At 45.5% G+C, this 11,552-nt stretch overlaps 1 protein-coding gene across 2 annotated transcripts in view; it reads right to left on the bottom strand.

Annotated features, from left to right (window-relative positions):
• The window catches only part of mycbpap (mycbp associated protein), a 44,084-nt gene that overhangs the window by 18,158 nt on the left and 14,374 nt on the right, over positions 1 to 11,552 (bottom strand). For both annotated transcript variants that reach the window (XM_090195189.1, XM_090195190.1), the window contains exons 9-11: positions 5,572 to 5,696; positions 4,275 to 4,383; positions 255 to 468 (exon numbers count right to left, since the gene is read on the bottom strand). In XM_090195189.1, coding sequence (XP_090051315.1) covers positions 255 to 468; positions 4,275 to 4,383; positions 5,572 to 5,696 — 448 coding nt within the window. The remainder of the gene's footprint in view (positions 1 to 254; positions 469 to 4,274; positions 4,384 to 5,571; positions 5,697 to 11,552) is intronic.

Raw genomic sequence — 11,552 nt, forward strand, 5'->3', positions numbered from 1 at the left:
GTGTGTACCTGTGGAGGTGTTGAAGTAGAAGTGCTGTGTGTGTGTGTACCTGTGGAGGTGTTGAAGTAGAAGTGCTGTGTGTGTGTGTACCTGTGGAGGTGTTGAAGTAGAAGTGCTGTGTGTGTGTGTACCTGTGGAGGTGTTGAAGTAGAAGTGCTGTGTGTGTGTGTACCTGTGGAGGTGTTGAAGTAGAAGTGCTGTGTGTGTGTGTACCTGTGGAGGTGTTGAAGTAGAAGTGCTGTGTGTGTGTGTACCTGTGGAGGTGTTGAAGTAGAAGTGCTGTGTGTGTGTGTGTGTCCTGGCGTCAGGGAAGCTGTGTGGTACAGCCAAGCGCTGCCAGCTGTAGTAGACTGCTGTACTGCCCTCGTTCTGCACCTCCATGTCTGAACTGGCTCTCTCTCCTGACAGGGCCTCAAACGTTACCCTGGCGCTGATACCCGTTACCCTGGCGCTGATACCCACCTCCCCCTGGGAGGAGGAGAGGGAGAGAGGGGGAGAGGGGGGAGAGAGGGGGACGGGGGAGAGAGAGAGGGAGAGAGGGGGAGAGGGGGGATGGGGGGAGACGGGGGAGGGAGGGGGAGAGGGAGATAGGGGGACAGGGAGACAGGGAGAGAGAGAGAGGGAGAGAGGGGGACAGGGAGATAGAGAGAGAGGGAGATAGGGGTTGAGAGGAGGATGAAGAAGGAGATTGGGAAGAGAGAGGTAGAGAGAGAGAGAGAGAGGAGGGTTGAAAGCATGAGGCAGGAGAGAGAGAGAGAGATGAGGATGAAGAAGGAGATTGGGAAGGAGGAGGGAGAGAGAGAGAGAAGAGGTTTTAGAGGAGGATGAAGAAGGGGATTGGGAAGGAGGAGGGAAAGAGAGAGAGAGGAGGGTTGAGAGGGGGATGAAGAAGGAGATTGGGAAGGAGGAGGGAGAGAGAGAAGAGGTTTTAGAGGAGGATGAAGAAGGAGATAAGGAGGGGGAGAGAGAAAGGAGGGTTGAGAGGAGGATGAAGAAAGAGATTGGGAATGAGGAGGAGAGAGAGAGAAGAGGTTTTAGAGGAGGATGAGAAGGAGATTGGGAAGGAGGAGGTTGATGAGAGAGAAGAGGTTTTAGAGGAGGATGGAGAAGGATATTGGGAAGGAGGAGGGAGAGAGAGAGAGAGAGAGGAGGGTTGTGAGGATGAAGAAGGAGATTGGGAATGAGGAGGGAGAGAGAGAGGAGGGTTGAGAGTAGGATGAAGAAGGAGATTGTGAGGGAGGAGGGAGAGAGAGAGAGGAGGTTTTAGAGGAAGATGGAGAAGGATATTGGGAAGGAGGAGGGAGAGAGAGAGAGAGAGGAGGGTTGTGAGGATGAAGAAGGAGATTGGGAATGAGGAGGGAGAGAGAGAGAGAAGGGTTGAGAGTAGGATGAAGAAGGAGATTGTGAGGGAGGAGGGAAAGAGAGAGAATAGGTTTTAGAGGAGGATGGAGAATGATATTGGGAAGGAGGAGGGAGAGAGAGAGAGAGAGAGAGAGAGGAGGGTTGTGAGGATGAAGAAGGAGATTGGGAATGAGGAGGGAGAGAGAGAGGAGGGTTGAGAGTAGGATGAAGAAGGAGATTGTGAGGGAGGAGAGAGAGAGAGAAGAGGTTTTAGAGGAAGATGAAGGAGATTGGGAGGGAGGAGGGAGAGAGAAAGGAGGTTTTAGAGGGGGATGAAGAAGGAGATTGGGAGGGAGGAGGGAGAGAGAAAGGAGGTTTTATAGGAGGATGAAGAAGGAGATTGGGAGGGAGGAGGGAGAGAGAAAGGAGGTTTTAGAGGGGGATGAAGAAGGAGATTGGGAGGGAGGAGGGAGAGAGAAAGGAGGTTTTAGAGGAGGAAGAAGAAAGAGATTGGGAGGGAGGAGGGAGAGAGAGAGAAGAGGTTTTAGAGGAGGATGAAGAAGGAGATTGAGAGGGAAGAGGGAGAGAGAGAGAAGAGGTTTTAGAGGAGGATGAAGAAGGAGATTGAGAGGGAGGAGGGAGAGAGAGAGAAGAGGTTTTAGAGGAGGATGAAGAAGGAGATTGAGAGGGAGGAGGGAGAGAGAGAGAAGAGGTTTTAGAGGAGGATGAAGAAGGAGATTAAGAGGGAGGAGGGAGAGAGAGAGAAGAGGTTTTAGAGGAGGATGAAGAAGGAGATTGAGAGGGAGGAGGGAGAGAGAGAGAAGAGGTTTTAGAGGAGGATGAAGAAGGAGATTGAGAGGGAGGAGGGAGAGAGAGAGAAGAGGTTTTAGAGGAGGATGAAGAAGGAGATTAAGAGGGAGGAGGGAGAGAGAGAGAAGAGGTTTTAGAGGAGGATGAAGAAGGAGATTGAGAGGGAGGAGGGAGAGAGAGAGAAGAGGTTTTAGAGGAGGATGAAGAAGGAGATTGAGAGGGAGGAGGGAGAGAGAGAGAAGAGGTTTTAGAGGAGGATGAAGAAGGAGATTGAGAGGGAGGAGGGAGAGAGAGAGAAGAGGTTTTAGAGGAGGATGAAGAAGGAGATTGAGAGGGAGGAGGGAGAGAGAGAGAAGAGGTTTTAGAGGAGGATGAAGAAGGAGATTGAGAGGGAGGAGGGAGAGAGAGAGAAGAGGTTTTAGAGGAGGATGAAGAAGGAGATTGAGAGGGAGGAGGGAGAGAGAGAGAAGAGGTTTTAGAGGAGGATGAAGAAGGAGATTGAGAGGGAGGAGGGAGAGAGAGAGAAGAGGTTTTAGAGGATGAAGAAGGAGATTGAGAGGGAGGAGGGAGAGAGAGAGAGAAGAGGTTTTAGAGGAGGATGAAGAAGGAGATTGAGAGGGAGGAGGGAGAGAGAGAGAAGAGGTTTTAGAGGAGGATGAAGAAGGAGATTGAGAGGGAGGAGGGAGAGATAATATGCAGTTTTTTTTTGGTGTTGTATGATTTCTCCTCGACTCACCAAACAACAGACCACGTATATGTCTATACGTGGTGGCTCCACAGGTTTAACAGTGTGTGTGTGTGTGTAACTCTATACGTGGTGGCTCCACAGGTTTAACAGTGTGTGTGTGTGTGTAACTCTATAAGTGGTGGCTCCACAGGTTTAACAGTGTGTGTGTGTACCTCTATATGTGGTGGCTCCACAGGTTTAACAGTGTGTGTGTGTACCTCTATACGTGGTGGCTCCACAGGTTTAACAGTGTGTGTGTGTACCTCTATATGTGGTGGCTCCACAGGTTTAACAGTGTGTGTGTGTACCTCTATACGTGGTGGCTCCACAGGTTTAACAGTGTGTGTGTGTACCTCTATATGTGGTGGCTCCACAGGTTTAACAGTGTGTGTGTGTGTGTAACTCTATACGTGGTGGCTCCACAGGTTTAACAGTGTGTGTGTGTGTGTAACTCTATACGTGGTGGCTCCACAGGTTTAACAGTGTGTGTGTGTGTGTAACTCTATACGTGGTGGCTCCACAGGTTTAACAGTGTGTGTGTGTACCTCTATACGTGGTGGCTCCACAGGTTTAACAGTGTGTGTGTGTAACTCTATACGTGGTGGCTCCACAGGTTTAACAGTGTGTGTGTGTACCTCTATACGTGGTGGCTCCACAGGTTTAACAGTGTGTGTGTGTACCTCTATATGTGGTGGCTCCACAGGTTTAACAGTGTGTGTGTGTGTGTAACTCTATACGTGGTGGCTCCACAGGTTTAACAGTGTGTGTGTGTACCTCTATACGTGGTGGCTCCACAGGTTTAACAGTGTGTGTGTGTACCTCTATATGTGGTGGCTCCACAGGTTTAACAGTGTGTGTGTGTACCTCTATACGTGGTGGCTCCACAGGTTTAACAGTGTGTGTGTGTACCTCTATATGTGGTGGCTCCACAGGTTTAACAGTGTGTGTGTGTGTACCTCTATACGTGGTGGCTCCACAGGTTTAACAGTGTGTGTGTGTACCTCTATATGTGGTGGCTCCACAGGTTTAACAGTGTGTGTGTGTACCTCTATATGTGGTGGCTCCACAGGTTTAACAGTGTGTGTGTACCTCTATACGTGGTGGCTCCACAGGTTTAACAGTGTGTGTGTGTACCTCTATACGTGGTGGCTCCACAGGTTTAACAGTGTGTGTGTGTGTACCTCTATACGTGGTGGCTCCACAGGTTTAACAGTGTGTGTGTGTGTACCTCTATATGTGGTGGCTCCACAGGTTTAACAGTGTGTGTGTGTGTACCTCTATACGTGGTGGCTCCACAGGTTTAACAGTGTGTGTGTGTGTACCTCTATACGTGGTGGCTCCACAGGTTTAACAGTGTGTGTGTGTACCTCTATACGTTAACAGTGTGTGTGTGTACCTTGTGAGAGGTGGAGTTGCCTGTCCAGCGGGCGGGCTGCCCACAGAACCTCAGGGCAGGCACCAGCACCGCGTCCAGCATGACATCATCAAACTGCGACAGGGGGTCACTGGAACAGACAGAGGGACAGGTCATGTCTCAAATGGCATCCTATTGCTTCTATAGTGCCTTACTTTTGAACAGAGGCCCCTATGGGCCCTACATAGAGAATAAGGTGCCCTCTGTACCATAAGGCTCTGGTCAAAAGTTTTGCACTATATAGGGTTCCATTTGGGATGTACACTCAGTCACTATCGGCCAATGGACCAACATGAGAATATATATATATTTGTAAACTTTTTAAAACTTATTTTTACTTATTTTCTTTAACCGGGCAACAAGTCAGTTAAGAACAAAATCTTATTTACAATGACGGCCTACCGGGGCAGAGTGATTTTTACCTTGTCAGCTCTGGGATTTGATCCAGGAACCTTTCGGTTACTGGCCCAGCGCTCTAACCACTAGGCTACCTGCCGCCCCCCAGAATCAATACACACGGTCACTATCGGCAACGCTACAATGGAACCAACATGAGGATATCATCAGAATCAATACACACGGTCACTATCGGCAACGCTACAATGGACCAACATGAGGATATCATCAGAATCAATACACACGGTCACTATCGGCAACGCTACAATGGAACCAATATGAGGATATCATCAGAATCAATACACACGGTCACTACAATGGACCAACATGAGGATATCATCAGAATTAATACACACGGTCACTATCGGCAACGCTACAATGGACCAACATGAGGATATCATCAGAATTAATACACACGGTCACTATCGGCAACGCTACAATGGACCAACATGAGGATATCATCAGAATCAATACACACGGTCACTATCGGCAACGCTACAATGGACCAACATGAGGATATCATCAGAATCAATACACACGGTCACTATCGGCAACGCTACAATGGACCAACATGAGGATATCATCAGAATCAATACACACGGTCACTACAATGGACCAACATGAGGATATCATCAGAATCAATACACACGGTCACTATCGGCAACGCTACAATGGACCAACATGAGGATATCATCAGAATCAATACACACGGTCACTATCGGCAACGCTACAATGGACCAACATGAGGATATCATCAGAATCAATACACACGGTCACTATCGGCAACGCTACAATGGACCAACATGAGGATATCATCAGATTCAATGAGCCACTAGATAAACTGGTTGTTAGTGAATTAGGATGGGGGGGGGGTATTTCTTACTGGTTTTCCTTCTGCTCCACCTCCCTAAGCTCCTCCCTCTCCTCCTCCTCCAATAGGGGGCTCTGCTTCACAGTGACAGAGGTGAAGGGCTGGCCTGAGCCAATCACCTCCAAGCCATCTATCTCCTAGAGAGGGGGGAAGAAGACAGTATAGTGAGCGACTGGGAGAGGGAGAGAGAGAGAATAGGGTCCTGTGGCTCTAGCCAATAGTAGTGCACTGTGTAGGGAATAGGGTCCATTTGGGATGCATGCTATAACTAGGGAACAAACCAGACAGTAATTGTTCACTGAAATATGGCTGAACAGAGTATCAGAGTATCAAGGTGACAGGTAACAACATAACAGGAACAGGGTATCAGAGTATCAAGGTGACAGGTAACAACATAACAGGAACAGGGTATCAGAGTATCAAGGTGACAGGTGACAGGTAACAACATAACAGGAACAGGGTATCAGAGTATCAAGGTGACAGGTAACAACATAACAGGAACAGAGAATCAGGGTATCAAGGTGACAGGTAACAACATAACAGGAACAGAGTATCAGGGTATCAAGGTGACAGGTAACAACATAATAGGAACAGAGTATCAGGGTATCAAGGTGACAGGTAACAACATAACAGGAACAGAGTATCAGGGTATCAAGGTGACAGGTAACAACATAACAGGAACAGAGTATCAAGGTGACAGGGAACAACATAACAGGAACAGAGAATCAGGGTATCAAGGTGACAGGTAACAACATAACAGGAACAGAGTATCAGGGTATCAAGGTGACAGGTAACAACATAACAGGAACAGAGTATCAGGGTATCAAGGTGACAGGTAACACAACATAACAGGAACAGAGTATCAAAGTGACAGGTAACAACATAACAGTATCTGTTTCTACCCACTGTCTTCATCTCAATATGTATTCTCTGTTTCTACCCACTGTCTTCATCTCATCATGTATTCTCTGTTTCTACCACTGTCTTCATCTCATCATGTAGTCTCTGTTTCTATCCACTGTGTTCAGCAGTCTCAATATGTAGTCTCTGTTTCTACCCACTGTGTTCATCTCATCATGTAGTCTCTGTTTCTACCCACTGTCTTCATCTCAATATGTAGTCTCTGTTTCTACCACTGTCTTCATCTCATAATGTAGTCTCTGTTTCTACCCACTGTCTTCATCTCAATATGTAGTCTCTGTTTCTACCACTGTCTGCATCTCAATATGTAGTCTCTGTTTCTACCACTGTCTTCATCTCATCATGTATTCTCTGTTTCTACCCACTGTCTTCACCTCATCATGTATTCTCTGTTTCTACCCACTGTCTTCATCTCATCATGTAGTCTCTGTTTCTACCCACTGTCTTCATCTCATCATGTAGTCTCTGTTTCTACCCACTGTCTTCATCTCATCATGTAGTCTCTGTTTCTACCCACTGTCTTCATCTCATCATGTATTCTCTGTTTCTACCCACTGTCTTCATCTCAATATGTAGTCTCTGTTTCTACCCACTGTGTTCATCTCATCATGTAGTCTCTGTTTCTACCCACTGTCTTCATCTCAATATGTAGTCTCTGTTTCTACCCACTGTCTTCATCTCAATATGTAGTCTCTGTTTCTACCCACTGTCTTCATCTCAATATGTAGTCTGTTTCTATCCACTGTCTTCATCGTAATATGTAGTCTCTGTTTCTACCCACTGTCTTCATCTCATCATGTATTCTCTGTTTCTACCCACTGTCTTCATCTCATCGTGTAGTCTCTGTTTTCTACCCACTGTCTACATCTCAATATGTAGTCTCTGTTTCTACCCACTGTCTTCATCTCAATATGTAGTCTCTGTTTCTACCACTGTCTTCATCTCATCATGTAGTCTCTGTTTCTACCCACTGTCTTCATCTCAATATGTAGTCTCTGTTTCTACCCACTGTCTTCATCTCAATATGTAGTCTCTGTTTCTAACCACTGTCTTCATCTCAATATGTAGTCTCTGTTTCTACCCACTGTCTTCATCTCATCATGTAGTCTCTGTTTCTACCCACTGTCTGCATCTCAATATGTAGTCTCTGTTTCTACCCAGTGTGTTCATCTCATCATGTAGTCTCTGTTTCTACCACTGTCTGCATCTCAATATGTAGTCTCTGTTTCTACCCAGTGTGTTCATCTCATCATGTAGTCTCTGTTTCTACCCACTGTCTGCATCTCAATATGTAGTCTCTGTTTCTACCCACTGTCTTCATCTCAGTATGTAGTCTCTGTTTCTACCCACTGTCTGCATCTCAATATGTAGTCTCTGTTTCTACCCACTGTCTTCATCTCATCATGTATTCTCTGTTTCTACCCACTGTCTTCATCTCATCATGTAGTCTCTGTTTCTACCCACTGTCTTCATCTCAATATGTAGTCTCTGTTTCTACCCACTGTCTTCATCTCATCATGTAGTCTCTGTTTCTACCCACTGTCTTCATCTCAATATGTAGTCTCTGTTTCTACCCACTGTCTTCATCTCAGTATGTAGTCTCTGTTTCTACCCACTGTGTTCAGCAGTCTCAATATGCAGTCTCTGTTTCTACCACTGTCTTCATCTCATCATGTAGTCTCTGTTTCTACCCACTGTCTTCATCTCAGTATGTAGTCTCTGTTTCTACCCACTGTGTTCAGCAGTCTCAATATGCAGTCTCTGTTTCTACCACTGTCTTCATCTCATCATGTAGTCTCTGTTTCTACCCACGGTCTTCATCTCAATATGTAGTCTCTGTTTCTACCCACTGTCTTCATCTCATCATGTAGTCTCTGTTTCTACCCACTGTCTTCATCTCAATATGTAGTCTCTGTTTCTACCCACTGTCTACATCTCAATATGTAGTCTCTGTTTCTACCCACTGTCTTCATCTCAATATGTAGTCCCTGTTTCTACCCACTGTCTTCATCTCAATATGTAGTCTCTGTTTCTACCCACTGTCTTCATCTCAATATGTAGTCTCTTTCTACCCAATGTCTTCATCTCAATATGTAGTCTCTGTTTCTACCCACTGTCTTCATCTCAATATGTAGTCTCTGTTTCTACCCACTGTCTTCATCTCATCATGTAGTCTCTGTTTCTACCCACTGTGTTCAGCAGTCTCAATATGTAGTCTCTGTTTCTACCCACTGTGTTCAGCAGTCTCAATATGTAGTCTCTATTTCTACCCACTGTCTTCATCTCAATATGTAGTCTCTGTTTCTACCCACTGTCTTCATCTCAATATGTAGTCTCTGTTTCTACCACTGTCTTCATCTCAACATGTAGTCTCTGTTTCTACCCACTGTCTTCATCTCATCATGTAGTCTCTGTTTCTACCACTGTCTTCATCTCAATATGTAGTCTCTGTTTCTACCCACTGTGTTCATCTCATCATGTAGTCTCTGTTTCTACCCACTGTGTTCATCTCATCATGTAGTCTCTGTTTCTACCCAGTGTGTTCATCTCATCATGTAGTCTCTGTTTCTACCCACTGTCTTCATCTCAATATGTAGTCTATGTTTCTACCACTGTCTTCATCTCATCATGTAGTCTCTGTTTCTACCCACTGTCTTCATCTCAACATGTAGTCTCTGTTTCTACCCACTGTCTTCATCTCATCATGTAGTCTCTGTTTCTACCCACTGTGTTCAGCAGTCTCAATATGCAGTCTCTGTTTCTACCCACTGTCTTCATCTCAATATGTAGTCCCTGTTTCTACCCACTGTCTTCATCTCAACATGTAGTCTCTGTTTCTACCACTGTCTTCATCTCATCATGTAGTCAGTCTCTGTTTCTACCCACTGTCTTCATCTCATGTAGTCTCTGTTTCTACCACTGTCTTCATCTCAGTATGTAGTCTCTGTTTCTACCACTGTCTTCATCTCATCATGTAATCTCTGTTTCTACCCACTGTCTTCATCTCATCATGTAGTCTCTGTTTCTACCCACTGTCTCCATCTCAATATGTAGTCTCTGTTTCTTTCTGACCATTTCTCTCTCTCTCTCTCAATCTGTTCTCAGCTCTCTCTCTCTCTCTCTCTCAATCTGTTCTCAGCTCTTTCTCTCTCTCTCTCAATCTCTTCTCAGCTCTCTCTCTGTCTCTCTCTCTCTCTCTGTCTCTGTCTCTCTGTCTCTCGCTCTCTCTGTCTCTCGCTCTCTCTGTCTCTCTCTATCTCTCCGTCTCTCTCTCTCTCGCTCTCTGTCTCTCAATCATCTATCTGACAGCACATTCTGTCTTTGTCTGTTTCTCTGGACACATCAAACTCCCAGTCAGACCACACTGACATCCACACACGTTAATGAACCCAAACACACATACAAACACACATACACACACCACCACCCGACCAGAATATACAGGTTCCTTACAACACTGCCTTACACCATTCTTATTATTAATGAGTGTGTGTGTGTGTGTGTGTGTGTGTGTGTATATATATGTTTGTGTGTGTGAATGAACTCCCCCATAATAAGTGCCTGTTACTTAAGCTGCTAATCAGGTCTAATTGACAATTAGTATGCACAGAGGGTGAGGAGAGGCAAAGCTGTGGGTGTCTGTTGTATGTATGTGTGTTACGTGTGCTAGTGTGTGTTTCTGGACCAGTGTGTAACGTCTGACGGTGCCCCAGGTCTCTCTCAGTGACAGGGTTATTGTTACGTTGTAGAACAGTAGAACAGGACTGTCTCAGTGACAGGGTTATTGTTACGTTGTAGAACAGTAGAACAGGACTGTCTCAGTGACAGGGTTATTGTTACGTTGTAGAACAGGACTGTCTCAGTGACAGGGTTATTGTTATGTTGTAGAACAGTAGAACAGGACTGTCTCAGTGATAGGGTTATTGTTACGTTGTAGAACAGTAGAACAGGACTGTCTCAGTGACAGGGTTATTGTTACGTTGTTGAACAGTAGAACAGGACTGTCTCAGTGACAGGGTTATTGTTACGTTGTAGAACAGTAGAACAGGACTGTCTCAGTGACAGGGTTATTGTTACGTTGTAGAACAGTAGAACAGGACTGTCTCAGTGACAGGGTTATTGTTACGTTGTAGAACAGGACTGTCTCAGTGACAGGGTTATTGTTACGTTGTAGAACAGGACTGTCTCAGTGACAGGGTTATTGTTACGTTGTAGAACAGGACTGTCTCAGTGATAGGGTTATTGTTACGTTGTAGAACAGTAGAACAGGACTGTCTCAGTGACAGGGTTATTGTTATGTTGTAGAACAGTAGAACAGGACTGTCTCAGTGACAGGGTTATTGTTACGTTGTAGAACAGTAGAACAGGACTGTCTCAGTGACAGGGTTATTGTTACGTTGTAGAACAGTAGAACAGGACTGTCTCAGTGACAGGGTTATTGTTACGTTGTAGAACAGGACTGTCTCAGTGACAGGGTTATTGTTACGTTGTAGAACAGGACTGTCTCAGTGACAGGGTTATTGTTATTGTGTGTGTGTGTGTGTGTGTGTGTGTGTGTGTATGTGTGCCATTCAGAAGATGAATCAGGAGTGTACAGGACATCCACATCAGACACACAGTGTGCCTCTCTCTCTGTTAACTGGCACACTGTCATTAAACTTATTCAGGACATCAAGAGTTAGGGCAGCTCACCCTGAGCGGGGAGGGAACAGGGACAGATGGGGGTTTGTGGAGGAGGTGGAGTGGTTAGAGTATGCTATTTAGTGGTGTGTAGGTGTTGGAAGGTCTTTGAAGTGGAAATAAATTAACACTATATTTATGGAGTGAGGTAGACAGTATTGTGGAGTGAGGCATAGAGTATTGTGGAGTGAGGTATAGAGTATTGTGGAGTGAGGTATACAGTATTGTGGAGTGAGGTATAAAGTATTGTGGAGTGAGGTAGACAGTATTGTGGAGTGAGGTATAGAGTATTGTGGAGTGAGGTAGACAGTATTGTGGAGTGAGGTAGACAGTATTGTGGAGTGAGGTAGACAGTATTGTGGAGTGAGGTATAGAGTATTGTGGAGTGAGGT

The sequence above is a fragment of the Oncorhynchus mykiss genome, chromosome 13 (assembly GCF_057628025.1).
Source record: "Oncorhynchus mykiss isolate SJ-2025 chromosome 13, ASM5762802v1, whole genome shotgun sequence".
In the NCBI taxonomy this organism is placed as follows: Eukaryota; Metazoa; Chordata; class Actinopteri; order Salmoniformes; family Salmonidae; genus Oncorhynchus; species Oncorhynchus mykiss.